At 42.8% G+C, this 19,416-nt stretch overlaps 3 protein-coding genes across 5 annotated transcripts; all 3 read right to left on the bottom strand.

Moving 5' to 3' along the window:
* Positions 1-155: 155 nt before the first annotated feature.
* mrpl48 (mitochondrial ribosomal protein L48) lies at positions 156-4,493 on the bottom strand. Of its 3 annotated transcripts, none has more exons than XM_058067391.1 (9): positions 4,355-4,493; positions 3,978-4,006; positions 3,848-3,882; positions 3,696-3,784; positions 3,451-3,620; positions 3,269-3,371; positions 990-1,049; positions 632-721; positions 156-555 (listed from the first exon to the last, which is right to left on the bottom strand). In XM_058067391.1, the coding sequence occupies exons 1-9, from the start codon at positions 4,373-4,375 to the stop codon at positions 478-480; spliced, it is 675 nt and encodes a 224-aa protein (XP_057923374.1). In that variant the 5' UTR covers positions 4,376-4,493; the 3' UTR covers positions 156-477. The 3 variants fall into 3 exon arrangements, with proteins under 3 accessions (XP_057923374.1, XP_057923373.1, XP_057923375.1); XM_058067390.1 differs by having other exon boundaries at positions 159-555; positions 3,978-4,009; positions 4,355-4,486; XM_058067392.1 differs by lacking the exon at positions 990-1,049 and having other exon boundaries at positions 164-555; positions 3,978-4,009; positions 4,355-4,486.
* An 835-nt stretch (positions 4,494-5,328) lies between these two features.
* Positions 5,329-8,873, bottom strand: LOC131126389 (C-type mannose receptor 2-like). Its single transcript, XM_058068861.1, has 7 exons — positions 8,658-8,873; positions 7,840-7,891; positions 6,209-6,601; positions 5,968-6,136; positions 5,725-5,900; positions 5,527-5,609; positions 5,329-5,460 (listed from the first exon to the last, which is right to left on the bottom strand). The coding sequence occupies exons 2-7, from the start codon at positions 7,874-7,876 to the stop codon at positions 5,383-5,385; spliced, it is 936 nt and encodes a 311-aa protein (XP_057924844.1). The 5' UTR covers positions 7,877-7,891; positions 8,658-8,873; the 3' UTR covers positions 5,329-5,382.
* Positions 8,874-8,988: 115 nt separating this feature from the next.
* supt16h (SPT16 homolog, facilitates chromatin remodeling subunit) lies at positions 8,989-18,745 on the bottom strand. Its single transcript, XM_058068860.1, has 23 exons — positions 18,405-18,745; positions 17,269-17,361; positions 17,030-17,200; positions 16,529-16,681; positions 16,291-16,437; positions 16,069-16,220; positions 14,184-14,356; positions 14,022-14,112; positions 13,878-13,951; positions 13,414-13,526; positions 13,277-13,342; positions 13,096-13,194; positions 12,746-12,861; positions 12,523-12,676; positions 12,323-12,450; positions 11,117-11,379; positions 10,911-11,029; positions 10,594-10,832; positions 10,278-10,523; positions 10,069-10,198; positions 9,860-9,989; positions 9,718-9,792; positions 8,989-9,643 (listed from the first exon to the last, which is right to left on the bottom strand). Exons 1-23 carry the CDS (start codon positions 18,468-18,470, stop codon positions 9,543-9,545), a joined length of 3,099 nt encoding a protein of 1,032 aa, XP_057924843.1. The 5' UTR covers positions 18,471-18,745; the 3' UTR covers positions 8,989-9,542.
* Positions 18,746-19,416: the final 671 nt, after the last annotated feature.

Below are 19,416 nucleotides of genomic sequence, written 5' to 3' on the forward strand. Positions count from 1 at the left end.
GAATTACAATATCACACTTATATTGAAGATATTACTCAGGCTGCAGAAAGATGTTTGCAGTATTTGATAAGGAAATTGCAAATTCAGCTATTTTTAATTTGGAAAATGTTAAAAAGGATTGACATCACACTGAAAATACATTCTTAATACAGTGTAATATTTATTGTATTTAATATTTGCTTTATGTTCATCTCTCCGCTTCCTCTGACTGCTTATCTTACTGGAAATTTTACACGGAAACAATGGAATTTCCCAATGTGGGATATATAAAGTCTTGTAGCCTAGCCTATCGATGTTCCTACTTACTTGTATTGCAAGTTATTTAGACAATTGTTGCATGTTGACTCATTTCCGGCATGTAGCAAATCTGTAATGTCACTTTTAAATTCACAAGCCCTAATATTAAGTAACAAGTCTTATAATTGGAAATAGTAAACATTTTTCCATTTTCTACTTCCAATCTCATCCACAAACTGCTTATTGGCTAATCTGAGCGAGGAGGCCTTCCAGCTCAGGTCGAGATTTGAAGCGGGCTTGGAAGTCAGCCTGGGTGTGCTGAGAGGGCCAAAAGGGAAATACAATTAGACAACAATTGGGAAGGGACAAGCTGTCAAAAATAAAGTAGACTCACCTCCTTTACAGATAGCTGGACCCCTTCAGGCTGGTTTTTCATGAGCATGTCCATCAAAATGGGGCACAGCTTTGCCTTCAGGCTGCTCAGCTGTGTATAGGGGGAAGAGAGGTACTCACACTAAGTCATTGATTTGAGCATGATCCCTTCATCCCTCTCCTGCCCCATTTTTTTTAGCTTGGCCTCAACAGTAGTCCATGTTCATAATATTCAGAATATTATATGTTATTATTATTACAATAAATGCCTGTTATGGAGTTTTCAACCATCAACCATTATGAAATGTTTCGAGAGGGTGGTTAAAGACCATATCACCTCCATACTCCCCCCATCACTCGACCCTTTCCAATTCGCGTACCAGCCAAACCGCTCCACTGAAGACGCCATCTCCACTGCTCTCCACCTGAGCCTGGAGCACCTGGAGAAGAAAAACACCCATGTACGGATGCTGTTCCTGGACTTCAGCTCAGCATTCAACACGATCATCCCCCAGGACCTGGTACGCAAGTTGGAGCCACTGGGCCTCAAGACCTCCCTGTGCAACTGGCTGCTTGACTTCCTCACAGATAGAACCCAGTATGTCAGAGTGGGCGACAACACATCCAGTGTCATCTCCCTGAACACCGGCTCACCCCAGGGATGTGTTCTGAGCCCCCTGTTGTTTACCCTAATGACCCATGACTGTCGCCCCAAGTACAGCAGCAACCATATCCTGAAGTACGCGGACGACACAACAGTTGTGGGCCTCATTCAGGACAACAACGAACTGGCTTACAGGGAGGAAGTGCGACACCTTGTGGATTGGTGCAAGGCGAACAACCTGATCCTGAATGTTGACAAAACAAAGGAGATCATCGTCGACTTCAGGAGATCCAGACCCAGCCACACTCCACTCAGCATCAACGACACAGCCGTAGAAGTTGTGAACACAACCAAGTACTTGGGGGTGCATATCACAGACAACCTCGGCTGGTCACTCCACACCTCCGCTCTGGCGAGGAAGGCACAGCAGCGACTGCACTTCCTGCGGCGGATGAAAAGAGCCTCCCTCTCCCCTCCTATCCTTACCACCTTCTACAGAGGGACCATCGAGAGCCTGCTGACCAACTGCATCTCCGTCTGGTCTGGGAGCTGCAAGGCCTCGGACTGGACGTTACTGCAGAGAGTGGTGAGGACAGCGGAGAAGATCATCGGGACCCAACTCCCCCCCATTAAGGACATAGCAAACAGCCGGTGTGTATCTAGAGCCCATCGGATCTGCTCTGACCCCACACACCCCCAGCATGGACTGTTCTCTCGCCTGGCATCGGGGAGAAGGTTCTGCAGCATCCGCTGTAGGACGACCAGGTTCAGAGACAGCTACTTCCCCCTGGCCATCAGACTGCTGAATGCCAAATAAGCCCCTCTACCTTACTTACATTATTATTATTTATTTAATTATTTAAATTATTTGGGCAATTTACTGTTCACGCTGCACTTTACATTATGTTGTTCATATTTGGTGTCTATTATATCTATTTATTCTCCACATTATTATTATTATTATTATTATTTATTATTACTTATCTTCTTTTGTGTCTGTTATTATATGGGAGCCAGGCAACGACATTTCGTTGGCAATTTCACTACTGTGTTTTTGTGCAATGACAATAAAGGGAGTCTATCTATCTATCTATCTATCTATTTGGCCGTTGTTTCACTGAACACTGACATCTAGTGGCCAATGTGAACTACTACATCAGAATGCCACTTGTATTTGTATTTTAGTACATTTTGTCAAGGTGGCGGACGAGTGGTTAGCGCGCAGGCCTCACAGCAAGGAGAACCGAGTTCAATTCCACCCTCGGCCATCTCTGTGTGGAGTTTGCATGTTCTCCCCGTGCATGCGTGTTTTGTCTACGAGGACTCCGGCTTCTTCCCACATTCCAAAAACATGCTAGGTTAATTGGCAACTCCAAATTGTCCATAGGTATGAATGTGAGTGTGAATGGTTGTTTGTCTATATGTGCCCTGTGATTGACGGGTGACCAGTCCAGCGTGTACTCCGCCTCTCACCCCGAAGACAGCTGGGATAGGCTCCAGCACGCCCGCGACCCTCATGAGGATAAGTGGCAGAAAATAAATGAATGAATACTTCATTTAAGCATTTTTATGCTTGAAAATGTTTCATTTAGACCTAATAAAAGTCAAATTTGCCTAAATATCAATAACAAGGCCATATTCAACCACAAAACAGCAATCATTTATGAATTAATTACTTTGTGAAAAACTGAGATAGTGTGAGGCCGCAATGTTCAAACCGTGATGTAGCAAGGGACAACTGTATTCCTCTTTATGTCTGAAATTGCAAACACATTCCAGACGTTGTGGCCTGTCCGCCCTCTAAACAAGTCATATATTGTACACACAGGAAATAATGTACTACAAGCCGGCCTATCACAGCCTTAACTGTCAGTATCGCCATGCTACATGCAGCATAAAGGCTTTGTTATGCTCCAGCATCACATGTACAAGCATATTTAAGTGTCAAAATGTGTGCAGAGGATGAAAAATGCGTACTAGTTGGCAGGTCTGCAAAGGAGGGAAGTGTGCCGTGGATCTGAGCACTCATACTAGCCACCCTGATATTCAACTCACCTGAATAACACGTCTGTGGGTCTTCAGAATTGAGTCCACATGCATCTTGGTGCCGTGCTCGGGCATCAACATCACCTCTGTGCTTTGGGTCGGCAATGCATAGCTGAGCAAGAGTTCACGCCTCACACACTTAGTCTCCAGTGGTTAAAGGTTGTCAATAAAATAAACAGCATTAAAGTTACCTCTCTGCCACACTGACGCCAAGCCGAATACACAGGTTGTGAATGTACTGCGCGTAGTGCTCTACTGTTGTCATGTCATAGCCTGACACGTTGACATTCAGGGTTCCATATGCCGTGCTGGTGGCGGCCATGATACTCTGCATCTGATGTTTGTCGTATTTCTTCTTTTGCTGACCAACAAATAGGAGTTGTTCAGAAATTGAGAAGTTGAATTTAAATTTCATGATGATTGTGTGCTTTCTTACCACTTCTTTGGGTAAAAGATGTTTCCACCTGCCGATGCCTTCTGTCGGGGCACCCTTGTATTGCCTTTCCTGTGTCAGAGCAACACCACCTGCAGGCGATAGGAGAACATTATAAATCTCTTCCGTTGAACATCACTAACTTCTTATCTTACCCCAAACAGGAAGCTGCTGGGTACATGATCGAACCCTTTCAAGACAAAAGCATAAAAATGACATCAATAAGTTGTTTTTCTAGGAAAACAAAAATGGAGGTTTTTATAGAGGCCAACATGAGGTACTTACCTGCACAACAATGGTCCTTGACTCAGCACCTGCTAGTTAAAACAAAAAACACAATGCAGTCAATTGGACTCGCTGCTGTTCTATGCACTTGTAATAAACTACACAGCCAAATGAGGGCAGTGTTTGGTAAGGTCAACTGAGAAATCCACAGCAAGAAGTTTTAACGTATACAAAAAACGATAACAATGCGTTACATTATTATAACAAGGTAAATCATTTAATATTGTGGGAGACACCGCTAATTTCTAAGTTAGCATTTGGTGCTAATGTGTATCCAGCTTTGGGATGTATAGCACCCTCGCTAAGGACACACGTAGAAGGTAGCGGACGTCTTTCGCAAAACAAATATCACTTGATAACAAATTAATATAACTTACCTTTCGTAGAACAGGATTCATAGCCCGGCTTCTATTTGGGCAAAATTACTCACACTAGTCGGTAGCACACACAAATTACTGTAGACATGCGACGAGAAGACCCGGAAGTCAAAACCGGAAGTTGGTCCGTCTTCTTTGCATGTCCGTTTAAATGAAGAACAAATTAACAGTTCCTGCATTCTGAACCAAACATTTTTGCTTTCTGCTTGGACATGTCAGTGATATGATTTTTTTTTGAGCTATCAACATTCCCAATTAAAAACAAAAAAAAAGTAGGGTAACCAAACGGTCTCCTTTTCGAAACATACAGAGGAGGCATAATATTGAAATATATATTGAAATTATAAGGCATCTTTGATTAAACTTGCAGTATCATTTGAGTATTTAATTACAAAACCAAGCACCCTGGTTTTCACTAATCAAAATATGATCACTCCATATACATTTTATTTTGCGGGAAATTATTGATTAATTATTATTAATCAATAGTGTCAATGCCCGGGATTCAATTCCACCCTCGGCCATCTCTGTGTGGAGTTTGCATGTTCTCCCCGTGCATGCGTGGGTTTTCTCCAGGTACTCCGGTTTCCTCCCACATTCCAAAAACATACCGACTTAATTGGTGACTCCAAATTGTCCATAGGTATGAATGTGAATGGTTGTTTGTCTATATGTGCCCTGTGATTGGCTGGCGACCAGTACAGGGTGTACCTGGACAAGGCAGCAGAGAAAAAAAGAGACGAGTAATCTGACACTACGCTCGTTGCCACAATGATTGACAGCACGTGGCAGAATAAGATAATAAAATGGCAGAATTCACAACTCAATTGTCAACCGATGGTGGTGTAATGGTCCAGCTGCTGCCTTTAACAGCAGGGGGAATGAGTTAGATCCCAGCCCTGAAGAGTTGTAAAAAAAAAAAACACTTTTAAAACACAGTTCTATGGACAAATATTAATATTTATTTGTTATTTATTATATTATTAGTTATGTTTTTTTTTTTTCATTATGCTTCCCCTGATCGCACGTCACTGCTGCTTGAGGACCTTGTTCAGACGAACCACAATGTTCTCAGGAAGTCCCATTTGAATCAACGCGGTAGAAAACTGGCAACAAAAATAGTTACATTTATTTTTCAATTTGTGTTTCAGAGTTGTGTGTGTGCTTCTTACATCTCTTTCCACCAGGACGGCGAGGTCCTTCTCAGTCAGATTCATTTTGGATGTCAGCTTCACCTTGAGGTCGACCAAGTGAACTGCAAACACAGAAGAAGAAGTAGTGAGAAGAACCAGTTCAATCTGGTCCACTTCAGGTTTGATAACTGTGCTATGGGAACACTCAGACTAAGTGAACCACTAAGTGAGCCATACCATCATCTCTGAGGCACACATACGGCAGCTTCAAGGTGCAGTCTTCATCAGACCAAAGTCCTTCCTTGGTGCCGAGATCCACTACCGTGCACTGCTCAATCCCTTTGGCGTTATCTGGCTGTTTCTCCCCCCACAAGCGGAAGAGGGAGTCACTCCCATCAGACCACACCCTTGTCCTGTGGGAGCCCAAATAAAAAGGAGGGTAAAACAGAATTTAAAACAGGATGAGTTTCAACATCAGACCTGTTGAGGCCGATCCAGGCGTCTTGTCCCTCGTTGAGGTTCCTCACTTTCTCATTGTCTGTCGCGGTCTTGATGGTGACTAGATCCGTGTGTAACCTGCGGCAGTAGCCCTGAGCATCCGACCAGTTGAGAAGCTCACCCACCTCGACAAACTTCTCTGGGGCATTGACTGGAAACAAGAAGAGGATGTCAGGCGATCACCGCATTCCAAAGAAGCTGGCCGTTTAAATGAAGTGCTCACCGTCGTAGCAGACGAATGGCAACAATCTGGCGCAAGAGGTGTCGTCCCATCCACCGTCGGCCTCCATCTTCACGCACAACTGATTCCCGTTCGAGTTGTCCGGCTGTTCCTTATTCCAGTTGTTGTACACGTTTGACCCCAGGTTGCCGTCCTTAGGATTTGACCACGTCCACTTATTGAGGTCATCGCGCAGCCCGATCCAGGTCTTGCCGCCAAGACCGCCAATGGTATTGTGTGACCCCTCCACTAGTCTCTTTGCTTCCTCGCTGCTGGTGATTGTGGCCAGGTCGCTGTGGAGGTCACGGCAGATCGACTGCGCCTCTTGCCAGTTGACGGTTTCTTTGGCGTAGTGGTACTGGCGGGCGGCGTGCAAAGCTGGAAGTGTGCACACGCCTATGGACACAGGAATCCATCAGTGGTCACATGGGGTCATTTGATGAATGTATACAGTATGATGCATCTGTATATTATTTTATAATGAATAACATATATATTATGTTGGACAAGTGCAGAGTTACAGTACAGTATATATGTAATACGTGCACATTATCACATACTACAGTATCAATTGGCCCTGTACCCTAGAAACCGCCCATGAATGATACGGGAAAACGCCGAAATGATACTGTGTCAAAGCCCAGGGCAGTGATACTGATAAAATATAGTTTAACCATGTCCAGTATCAGCCCCCGTAGCTGTCCACTCAGAGCGCGCTGCTCTGTGAAACAACCAATCAGAGAACAGAAAATTTTCTGGAAACAAAATGGTCTTTTGATTAAATAGTACGTGATAATAAGCTCATAATTATTAGGTTATCACATGGTTTGTCTGGTATCAGGCCAGGTATCATGCCCCCAAGTGTCAGTAGCTGATACCGGTCACGCGGGGACATGATACTGGGCCTGATACCAGACAAACCATGTGATGATCTTATTATCACATACTATTTAATCATGAGATTATTATCACGTACTATTTAATCAAAAGACCATTTTGTTTCCAGAAAATGTTCAGTTTATTACATGTATTATATCTAAACAGTGTAAACACAATAATTGCAAAAATATTTCAACAATAATATTTTATCAACAGTCTTATCTTATCAATGTCTGACAATTAAAGTTCCATTAATCAAGTTTGGGTTTTTTGGTGACTGGAGAAGCACTAGGAATATTTATAGTGTGTTTTCACGCTCGTGCGCGGTTCTCTGATACCAAAGCAGCGCGCTGTGAGTGGACAGCTACGGGGGCTGATACTGGACATGGTTAAACTCTATATTTTATCAGTATCACTGCCCTGGGTTTTGACACAGTATCAGTTCGGCCTTTTCTCGTATCATTCATGGGCGGTTTCTAGGGTACAGGGCCAATTAATACTGTAGTATGTATTAATTAAATAGTATGTGATAATAAGATCTTATAAGATCTAATAAGACCTTCGGTCTCAGGCTGATACTGACACTTGGGGGCATGATACCTGGCCTGATACCAGACAAACCATGTGATAACCTATAAATAGCACTTCATTGGGACACAAAACAGCATGTTACCAGTAAAATCTGCATATTTGTTTAAAAAAAACATCTAATCGCGGCCAAAAATGTTCCTATTAATTTTTTAATTTGTTGTTACCAGCGAGGAGGACAAGGACAGGCACGTTCCACTTCATACCCGACTTGATTTCCTGCAACATACATACATTTCAATTAAATTATATATATTTTCATGTGATAATACTAAAGAAACGGCACTTTCATACAATAAATTAGACAGTGTACAGCTTGGATAACAACACACAAAAGTGAGTACACCCCCAACAAAAATGTGAATGGTTAAGTGTGGATACCATTATTTTCGAACCCTGCCTTATAACTCTTGGTAATGGAGTTCACAAGAGCATCATGTTTCCTCTGGAATCCTCTTGGCCTCCATGACAGTTGGGTTTAAGTCTGGAGACATGCTTGGTCAGTCCATCACCTTTACCGTCAGCCTCTTCGGCAAGGCAGTGGTGGTCTTGGAGGTGTGTTTGGGGTCTTTTAATGTTAGGATACTGCCTTGCAGCTCAATTTGGGACATACTTTATACTCCTCACTTGCCTGTTGCAACATTACGTTGGTGTCATTATACATATATTTTACACTTACATCTTCCTTAGTCGACCATGGCAAAGCCTGAAGTGTGGTACGTTTATTTATAGTTATCCGTGCTGTACACTGACTACTTTACACTATATCAAAGAGTCATTTCCTTAGTGTTGTCCCATGAAGATTACAGATATTTTTTCAAAAACATGTTCACACACCTGGGAAAGAACATTCACGTTAAACAGTCATAATAAGAAAATGTAGTACAAGCTTTGCCAACTTCAAAACTGCATAAAAATAAAAACATTGTCTTTTAAAAAAGAAAAATCCAAAAAGTAGACTATGAACAAAGAGTTTCTCACTCACCAGACTTTGCTCGCCTCTTTTGATTGTGACTCAAGCGATGTGAACACATCTTTCTTGTCTTTCTGGCTCCCTTGTGCATTCTATATGTTCCTCCTGCACCAAAATTTCCAAAGGAGAACAGGTTTGGGTTGTGTCGCCTCAGGGGTGCAACTCGAGACACAAGAAAAAGCTTTGAGAGAAGATCGACAGGGGTCACATCAATAAGCAAACGTGTATGAAAACCCTGCCCATACATCAGGACTGTTGGGGGAGAAAGATGGTGCATCAGCATTAGTTCAACATTAGCTCTGATTGGTTGAGATGACCAATGAGGAATTCCACACATAAGAAATAACATTTCCTTTTAATTTTATTCCAAAAACAAAAAAAGATTTTTTTAGACTTAATTGGAGAACAAACATATCTACTCAAAGCAGAAATGAGACAAAAGACAAGGGAGGTTGTGTGCACGTATGTGTGTGTGTGTGTGTATACCCCATTAAAAAAAACAAAAAAACAACTAATCAGCCACCCCCCCTCAAAAAAACAAGTTCTGGAATGCCCTCAAATTGTTCAGTGAAGGCATCGCAAGGGGGTGGGGCTTGCTATAAAATATCAAGTGTTTTACTAGCTAACAAAAACATTAGCAAAAAACACGTTGCACACGCATACACACACACGCACGCACACAATGCAGAGAGACAAGGAATGAAGAGAAAATGCTGGTACGTCACTGTAACCATGTGTAGACCAACACAGACAATAGCCTCTATGTCTACACACACACACACAAACACACGCACACATGTTGTGTATCTGAGCGGGCAACGTCAGAGTCCAAAGAACCAGTTGAGGAAAAGTGAGGGTGCTATGGAAGAAAGGGGGGGTTGGTGAAGGTTTGGCAGTTTAGTGTCGCCTCTTCTTCTTGCTGGGGGTTATTGCAGACGAGCGGATCTTCCTCTTCTTGTTAGATGTGTCTTCATCCTCATAGTGACTCTCCTTGTCAGCTGGACAACATCATCATCAATGTCAATTACATGTCATTCTTGGCTCCAGCGGATCCGGACCAGGTAGTGCTTACCTTTTCGGGCCTCCTCCTCCAGCTCGTCCCAGTCTTTGCCGCTCTCCTCCTCGCTGCCCAGCGACGCGCTATAGTCTGCACACAACTTTACTGGTCAACACGCAGCGTTCACATTGCTTAAAAGAAAAGAGTGGAAACGTACTGGAATCCTCAGTTTCTGAGCTGTAGTCTTCATCGCTGTCCTCCTCTTCCTCAAATTCCTCATCATCCCCAGAGGGGTTAAAGGTTTCATCCTCCATCTCAGACTCCGAATCTTCTTCGGCGCCGCTCCCCTGTCGCATAAATGAGAAAAAGTCATTAAAAAAAGTCACATTTTTGAAAATTTGGGTATGGGAAAAGTATGGGACAGACCTCGCTCTCAGGATCCAGAAAAGACCATCCTCCCTGCTCAAAGAAGCCCTCGGGGTCATCAACGATGGTCTTCATAATCTTGGTCCAGTTCAGAGACTGCACGCCTTCTGTGTACTTGATATCACACGAGCTGCCAGGAAAAGACAAGCATGAATCAAAAAGGAGCTTGCTTTTTTTTGTGGGCATCCTCAATGCGATGGCAAGCTTACTTGAGCCACTCCTTGATGGGGTCCAGGGAGTTGACAGGCACGGCGTTGATCATGGTGACTTTCTTGTTGTAGTCCTTGTACACAATGACCACGTCAAAGTTTTTCAGGTGGAATTGTACACGTTCAAAGTGGACCAGTTCCACCTCATCCAGTGTCACCACAAATGGCGGCCATTCTGTTACGTTGACGAGGGAGCTAGAAGTGGGCTGCAGAAGGCAGGTGCTCCTGTAGGGGGCACCCTGGAAGCTGCAAACACACCCCCCCCAATTAGATGTCTTGGTCGCCGGGGAAAAAATCTAAAAATGGTGGAACTTACCCGAGGTCCCTGAATGGAACCTCGAACTCCAGCTCCTCCCGTGTTAGCGTCTCTACCTTCTCAATGAAGTTTTTGAAAGCAGACTTTAGCTTGTGCCGCATCTCGCGCTCCATCTGCTCGGCGTAGAGGTCGTCGCGGTCGTGCATGTGCTGGTGTTTGCCCAGATCCGTGGTGATCTCCCCCACCTCCGTGTAGAACTGCACGTCCGTGTGGCGCCGTTTGCCAAACATGATTGCGTTCTATATGAGGGGCAAAGTGGATACTCGTGAGTTCAACTTTGGAGTTAGAAGATGAGTGGCATGTTCTTCTGGCACAACCTTGAGGTGGAAGTGCAAGACGATGATCATCTCGCCGTCACATGGCTGGAAGACGGCATGCTTGATGTTGTTATAAAGTATGTCCACTTTGTCGCCACGGACAGATGTGAAACGGAAACCTGCCACAGGAGATGAGTGGAAAGTGATTGAAACAATGGCAGAGGCAGCGATGGCGGCCTCAGTGAATGCATGGCCTTGGACTTTACCATTTGTGTGTGCCTCCAGGGACCCTTGCATTCTCTTCTGAGCGATGTTCGGTCGGATGTAGAGGTCTTTGAGTTTGGGGTTGCTGCGATTCAGGTTGATAACTAGCGAGTCCTGCTTGACGATGCCCTCCTTCTCCTTCTCCTCTGCCTCTCGAGTCTTGTAGCGCTTCTGCACCTCCTTGATGATGCGGAAGGCGTTCTGCAGATTAGTGGATGGCACTGAGGTGTCGCCAGGCGCCTTCAGGTTGGATGCACGGTACGTGCTGACAAAGTGGGAAGGAAGCATCGCTTGTCAGTACGCTTTAGTTTTATTTTATGTTGTTAACACACTGGATTATTACTACTTAACGACCACCAGAGGGCACCATCATATCAGATTTATTGCTAGGTTAATTGCCGACTCCAAATTGTCCATAGGTATGAATGTGAGTGTGAATGGTTGTTTGTCTATATGTGCCCTGTGATTGGCTGGCGACCAGTTCAGGGTGTACCCCGCCTCTCACCCGAAGACAGGTGGGATAGGCTCCAGCACCCCCGCGACCCTCGTGAGGATAACCGGTAGAAAATGAATGAATGAATAAATAATAGAAATACAATTTATGGGTTATCTATGACATCATCAGGGCTTGACTTTAAAATGCGGTGTTGACTTAAAGTGTAACATGCATAAACCAATTATAAATGCATATAAATGACGAATTAATGAGACAAATTAACATTTACAATTACTTTTACCTTTACCGAAGATGTGACTGTTCCCAAAGACACAATGTGGCAGCAAGACCAACCACCACCACTTTCCTGTTTTCAGTCACGTCAAGAATCGTGTTTTCAATGAAGGCAAAGGTAACCTTACATGTTCATTTATACCTTTCATTCATCATCTACATGTATTTATGTGCATTTTGAAGTGTTTTCTCAAAGTAAAACTATGAAAACGTATTTAAGGTAACATTTTTGGCTTTTTGGAGCAGATTAATTGGACTTAATTGGATTTTAAAAAATTGGATAAAATTAATGGTTGGCACCATTAATTCATTTCCATTTCTTTTTGCAATTTAAAGCTTTACTTTGAACCTCATTAAGATCCAACAGTGCAAATTGTACATTTTTGCAATTTTTCAGATTGGTCTTAATTTTGATAAGACACATTTACATAAAAAAAAACCATCCCAGCCATAATTATAAAACTGTATTAGTACATACATTTCCTTGACAAAAGTGGCATCCGGGTTGGGGAAAATGTTTCCTTCCTGTCGACCGAGGGAGCTGCCGGGAACGTAGAAGTTGATCCTCAGGTACGTGTAGTCACCTTCTACAGACATGCTGATGTTCTAGAAGCAAAGAGGGGAAAAAAACAAATGTTAGGTCCAGTCAATCAATGACTGTTCCAAGATGAGGCGGACCTTGATGGTGGCGATGTGAAATGGTGTGGCGATGCCAAAGACAGGCATGACAACCGTCTCGTATTTCTTGTCGATGAAGATCTTCATTTCTCTGATGTCCTTTTCTCTCGGCATCTGAGAAATGTTCTTGTAGGACACATTGGATTTTCTGGCCCTAAAAAGGAGGAGAGTGGAGGTCAAAACCAGGACAGGCCGGGCCGTTGCCAACCCCATAACGACTCACTTCTGGATCTGCTGCTCTCCTTTCTGCTCAGTTAGACGTCGCTTGGCCTCCTCGTTCAAACTGTTAGCCAGCTCCTTCTGGTGGGCGCGACGCTTCTCTTCCGCAGTCATCTCGTTCTGAGTGGGCGACAGACACGTGAGCGAGTGCCATGCATGTGCCAACAATGACCAACAACACACATGATGATGTATGGCGATGATCCACACAAACACACAAAAGAACGGGCTTGCTTTCATCAGTGCTGACTACTTACCTTTCCAAGTAGCTAGTAGAGACCAGAAAAAATGCTTAGTCAACAGCTCTCAAGAGCACGTCAAGTGAACGTGCCTCACACACACTCCTCAACTCACCCGGGTTCTATCGGCGAGCAGCGCCGCACCACGAGCACCTTTTCCCAACAGCTCTTCTGCGTCATCCCCATCCTCTTCTTCATCGTCCTCGTCATCATTCTAAAAGAGAAACAGGGCATTTTCAAAGATGGCAGTCACACTAATATTCAAATGACAGCTGTCAAGACACAAGAGTTCTTACCTTAAGGAAGATGCCCACGTTTTTAATCTTCTTCTTAACGGGTGTGAGCACAGCAGCTGTCTCCTCCTGCCGCAAAAACACACATTTAATTCTACACAACTAATTGTGCAGAGTTTGTGCGCATTGAGAAAGATCACCTCGTTGATTTGCACCGTGTCACCGACAAACAAGGCGTACTTCTTCTGTTCTTCTTTTTTGCCATCCTTGTTGATGAGGTCGGCCAGGCCTAAGCTGATACTGAGCACCATGCCTGCCCCACACACACACACACACACACACACACACACACACACACACACCATTGTTTTAGAGTCCTTTTAGTTGAATGACCAAATTTGTTACACACATGTGGAAAAACATGGCCACCATAAAGCAGAATATTTTTCAGGGGCATCTGGGCTTAGCAACTAATTTTTCACAAATCATTGACCAGTCGACCAATAAGTATAACATTCTGTATTACATGTATGCTAGCATGTCCTCCAAAGCACTACAACCACAACCCATTAAGGGACTCCATAAATATAATTGAATTTTTTGTGTATCTGACGTCAAAAACAAGAACACATAGCATGATGTTTAAACATGTGGTCATGATTACCTTTCTTCAGCTTGTACTGATTCTTTGAGTTGAGCACCAAGGAGCCCTCTCTGAACTCGATTCCCATCACAAACCTGCAAATCCACATGTGAGACCGGTGTCTTTCAGCGCAGAGTGCGTGCATGTTAATTTAGAAGAACCGACCCAAGATTTTTGGTCAGCTTAGCAACAAGATCAGGCTTCTCCTTCTTCACATACTCCAGAACAGCATTGTAGGCATCACAGATTTTCACGCCTGATGGGAGGAAATGCATTAAAATAGTTTTCAAAAAGAAGAAAAAAAAAGTTCCATGCTCCTAAACACACCGTGCTTGAGCTCCTTGAGCAGCTCCTCCTCCACCTGCAGTAGGAAGTTGTAGTTGTCCTGCATCTCCTGTGGCGGGTCCACCATGAGCGTGCGCACTAGGTTGGAACAGTATGACTTGTACCGGATGCCCATGGCACATGTGATGGCACCAAAGTGCATATGGTTCTTGTCGCTGAAGGAATTAAAAAATAATAAATATATTGGGCAAAAAAAACATAATTGCCCATTAATTCTAATGCTTATTTTGTGGCCAACAGATTTTAACCAAAAAAATAAATTTTCTATTTGATGTGACATTAGGTTTTTGCTAAAAATGTTAATATGAATTAATCAATGTGAAATACATATTCAAATTCACCCTTTGCTGAATTGTAAATATGTTTTATATATTGGTCACACATTAAATTATCACAATAATGAATGGACAATTATGATTCCCCACCAGATTTGAACCAATGAATACATTTAAGTGGCTTGATATTTAATGGAACCAAACCGTAAATATGAATGAATTAAAATGTCAAAACAAATACCCCATTAACTTGTTGAATTGTGAAATATATTAAATATCCATCTATTTTCTTCCACTTATCCACGTATGACTCCAGGTGAGTCCAGCCCCCTATGGAGGAAATCTGCAGTCTCATTATTTCGGTCACAACCACAAGTGAGGAGTGGTAAATGGAAATCTTCCCTTACAGCTCAGCTCTCTCTTCACCATGACAGTCCGGTACAACGACCACATGATTGCAGATGTTGCACCTGTCGACCTCACTCTACAACCTTCCCTCATTCGTGAACAAGACCATGAGATACTTCAACACCAACACCTGAGGCAAGACTTCACTCCCAACCCAGAAAGGATGCAATCCACACTTTTCCGACTGAGAATCATTGCCTGGAATATGGAGGTCCTTAGTCTCATCCTAGAAGCTTCACACTCAGTTGAAAACCGCCCCTGTAAAGGCTAAACATCAAAAGCCTGATGAACCCACCAGAACCACATTGTATCCTGTATTCTCAGAGCACCCACCACAGGACACCATGAGACATATTGTTGAATGCATTTTGCAAGTCTACAAAGCACATGCGGACCGATTGGGCAAATCCAATGTACCCTCCAGTACCTTTGTAAGGGTTTAGAGCTGGCTCAGTGTTCCTTGACTAGGACAAAAACCACATTGCACCTCCTGTAGCCAAGGTTCAACTAAGGTTCGTAGTACCTGTGATCCCACTACAGTTGGAACACACCCTTGAGTCACCCTTAAAAAGGAGGGAGCATCTACCAATAGGGACATCCTGACTTTCAGCCAGTGTTGAAGAGAAGTGTCACCGAAGACAGTCAATCAACATCCAGAGCCACTGCCCAACAATACCCTGAGTCACTAAAGATGGTCTAATTGTGTCAACAAAATAAGGGTGTCATAAACATCTTACATTAATGAGACAATGTAAGTGACTGCGTCTTCCTTAAACCACAAGCACGGGCATTACAGTTTGTTGAAGACTTTGTAGCTATGTGTACAGTGAATGTGTACAGTCCCATTAGCAACGTTAGCCAAGTTTCATCAGCTTATGAAATAGCCAATGATGTATTGCATTGTTAAAAACGTAAAGATTTCTGCATTTAATTACCAGACATTTCATTTACTGACAAAAACACACACTCCATGCTGGCAAAATAAGTGTAAAAGGTTAAAAAATAAATAAAAATGTAATTAAAATATTCACTCATTTTCTATCCAAAAAACTATTTTTAAAAATTTTAATGGATTTCACACGACAATATATATTGTTTTGTTTTTTTTACAACACGTGTATTGTCACAAAATGTTAATGGGAAACATACATTCCTCCATATTAGTAATAACAATAATAAGCTACCTGACAACGCTGAACTTGAGGCTGTAGTTTCCGCCGCTCTGGATGATGGGAGGGTAACACATCTCCACTGTAGTTGGGTCCACGCCACCCAAATACTTCTTCTCCTCGATTGCCTTCTCCACAGACTCAGCCAGTTTGCTGTGGCGCACTTTCTGTTGGCAGGAAAATACATGTGAGCAAGGGAAAAAAAAAAGTGTTCGTCTACAATGACCACATCATCACCTCATCTGCGTCGACTATTTCCATGACACGCTCCTTAAAGAACTTGGAGTAAACCTCACTGGTGATGGCCGCCGCCTTCTTCATCAAGTTGAGCTCGCCGTCCTCCTTTACCGCCATGGTGTATGCCACCACAGCACTGATGTCCACCTGCAAGGGGATGGAACAGGAAATATCATCAGACACACTCGCTCTCGGTTATCATCATAATCATAATTCCCAGCTTTGAAGCTCTCTTTGCCTTTTGTAGCCCCTCGGCCGTGAGAGTGTCGTTCCAACTCTTCATGTAGTCGCCGGGAAACTTGTCCTTGCTGAATATGCCCACCGTCTTGCCTTTATGGCTGCCGCGGATGGCCTCCAGCATCTTGTCAAAGTTCGGCTTGTTGCTCTCGTTCTGGAAGACACGCCACATCCACCAGCGTCAACATTCTGCATTTTTTTCCCCAAAACAAAAGTCGGTCAGTATTAAGGCAATTTGCATGAAATTTGGCGAGAATTAGCATCTTGTTTAACTCCCTCCATATTTCATGGTGGTGTATAAAATAGGAGATTAGCATATATGCCTACATTTAAGACCATTAGAACACCATATATCTGACATAATCCTGCTTTTACCATTAACACATAATAAATCATAAAAACTCAATGGACGCTCAGTTGAATTTGTTAAATACTGCATATTTGAGGTTCGGGACACAAAAATATTTTTAAAAATAATTTGAAAACCATGCTTAGGTCTCACCTTTTCCCTGGTGAGCAGCGTGATGGGTGGAATGCCATTGGCATTCTCATTACCCTTGGTGATGGCCACCTGTTTGAGGAAGTCCACCTTCTTTTTGCTGGCCAGGAAGAGAATCTTGGTGTCGCAGAAGACCATAATGGTGTCCGTCAGCTCATAGCCAAATAGCCAAGTCTGAAGAGACAGGATCCCTTTAGCATAATCAACTTGACCATTGTTAACAATAAATACAAATATCTTACCTGTATGGCTGTGGATTTGGCATACACAATTTCCTCGTCCACCCCCACAGAGACCACAATAGCATCGACTTTACCAAACTCATCCTCTCCTTTCTGGGAGGAAAGACAAAGTTATGTTTTTGAAAATGCTTATAGACACATACAAATTATGAATATATAAAAAGGTTATCACATCAGTTATTGATTAGTTTGCATGTACGTCCCTGCCAAAGGCTTCTTCTGGGCAATACCACATCCCAAAAACATGCATTTTAGTCTAAACTCTCTAAATTGTTCATACGTGTGAAGGTGAGTGTGAATGTCTTCTAGACACTTTATTCATCTCCAAAGGAATTCACAGATCCAGCAGCTTAAAGATTTCGAAAACACGAGTGCATGCGGGGTTCAAGAAAATAAGGGAATGGTACTATGTAAAACAGTCTAATAAAATAAAATAAATAAAATAAGGTACAAATAGCAAATACAGTAAACAGCAAAAATATCAACAATATAATAGCAAATCAAGCAAAATATAATGCAAAAACCTCCATCAGCATATACATGTACATATTGATGTAGTGCAGTGGCAGTTAGAAGTACACACTTAAGAGTCCATCATGTAGATCTCTGTGTGTGTGTGTGTGTGTGTGTGTGTGTGTGTGTGTGTGTGTGTGTGTGTGGTAATGTCAAGGTAGTGTGTACAACTAACCCATACCATAGCATGGGTGAACTGTACGAGGAATATATGCTTAAAAAACGCCAAATATTACATAGTAAAGTGGAATTACCAGTCGTTGTAAGTGGCGAATGCAGTTAGAGTGTGTGCCACCCAAAAGCTCATGAGGGCATCTTGCACATGCTGCCTCCTTCACTGGCGTTGTCCAACTAGCCACCTTTAGCATTAGCATTGAGCTAAATTGAGTTACTGTGTTTTGAGTGACAACATGGCGACACGGTAGAATGTTCTGAGCTTCGACATAGTTAAAGAATTGCCTGCTAGTGATTTATTTACAAACGGGGCGCTTGTTTGTTTAATATGAAGTACGTTTGAGCGATGCTAAGGTAGCTAGCTAGTTGGACAAGCAAGCTAGCTGGATTGCTGGCTAGCAAGTTTTAGTAGTCTTTCCCACGCCGGCCGGCTCTCCAATATTTTATACCTTCCAGTTGCTGTAGAGTCTTTTTATCCGCCGGTAGTACGCCTCCTTGTCCAGGTTAACCGCCATGGTGAGTCTGCTGCAGCTGCACACTCCAGCCACCGGCCTCGCGTCTCAGCAGGCCGGATGATGATGATGATGATGGTAAAGTGGTGGTACTTGTGAAGCTGATATCCGCTCAATACAACGCGCCTTCCTCCTCCTCGCGCGAAATTATGTTATTGCCTCTTGTAAATCCTTCTAATAGTGGATTTACATATGAAAAACCATGGAGTATTTCTCTCCTGTTATGTCCCCCCCGCTCTCTCTCTCTCTCTATGCACTACGACGACACCAAGCTCTCATAATTAAGTCCACCTCCTCCTCCCTCCCCTTTTCCTTATTCTATGCATATGTCCAAAATAAACAAAATAGCATCAAAACGTTATAAAAAATACTAATAAAAATATTAGTAAATATAACTTGTTTTTTTTAAATTGTAATTTATTTCGTTTTGTTTGTTTTTTTTGGGGGGTGGGCATATTTAAAATATCGCCCAACAACGCCCCCTGTCGCGTGTTGATCACCTTTGCCCCCCTTTTTCCCGCCACGGTGTTTTTCCCGCCGTCGTCATCAAACGTATCGAGAGGAGCTCAAATCTCGCGACAAAAAATGAGAGGAGGAACCGAAAGTAAACATAACCTCCCACGTTATGTTTTTAAACACTGAAAGGGTTCAGTGTTAAAAACAGATAACGTCTTTAATGATGCAAAAAATATCTCAATAATAATTTATAATTATCTTGTCAGATTCTATATAAATAAATGGCAAACATTTTCAATTTGTTATTTTTATGGTAAAATATTTGTTTCATTGTCAGTTTTGAAAAACATTAATAGCATCACCATTTTCATAAGAATCTGGGGTGTATGGGGGGTGTATTGTATATTTAAATTGTATTTTAATTTTATTGTTGTTTATATAGTTCCCACCAAAGATCAATTTATTTAAATTAATGAGAAATATATGGAAATTG

The sequence above is a fragment of the Doryrhamphus excisus genome, chromosome 3 (genome assembly GCF_030265055.1).
Source record: "Doryrhamphus excisus isolate RoL2022-K1 chromosome 3, RoL_Dexc_1.0, whole genome shotgun sequence".
Lineage (NCBI taxonomy): Eukaryota > Metazoa > Chordata > Actinopteri > Syngnathiformes > Syngnathidae > Doryrhamphus > Doryrhamphus excisus.

Coding starts and splice junctions, on each gene's coding strand:
- mrpl48 (XM_058067390.1), bottom strand. CDS start 4,375: ATGAATCCTGTTCTACGAAAG. Junction 3,883..3,977: donor CAAGGACCATTGTTGTGCAG/GTAAGTACCTCA, acceptor TTGTCTTGAAAG/GGTTCGATCATGTACCCAGC. Junction 1,050..3,268: donor CCCACAGACGTGTTATTCAG/GTGAGTTGAATA, acceptor TTTCTTCTCCAG/GTGCTCCAGGCTCAGGTGGA.
- LOC131126389 (XM_058068861.1), bottom strand. CDS start 7,876: ATGAAGTGGAACGTGCCTGTCCTTGTCCTCCTCGCTG. Junction 6,602..7,839: donor TGTCCTTGTCCTCCTCGCTG/GTAACAACAAAT, acceptor CTGTGTCCATAG/GCGTGTGCACACTTCCAGCT. Junction 5,901..5,967: donor GCCTGGATCGGCCTCAACAG/GTCTGATGTTGA, acceptor GGGCTCCCACAG/GACAAGGGTGTGGTCTGATG.
- supt16h (XM_058068860.1), bottom strand. CDS start 18,470: ATGGCGGTTAACCTGGACAAGGAGGCGTACTACCGGCGGATAAAAAGA. Junction 13,195..13,276: donor ACGTGGGCATCTTCCTTAAG/GTAAGAACTCTT, acceptor TTTCTCTTTTAG/AATGATGACGAGGACGATGA. Junction 12,677..12,745: donor GGAGAGCAGCAGATCCAGAA/GTGAGTCGTTAT, acceptor CCTCCTTTTTAG/GGCCAGAAAATCCAATGTGT.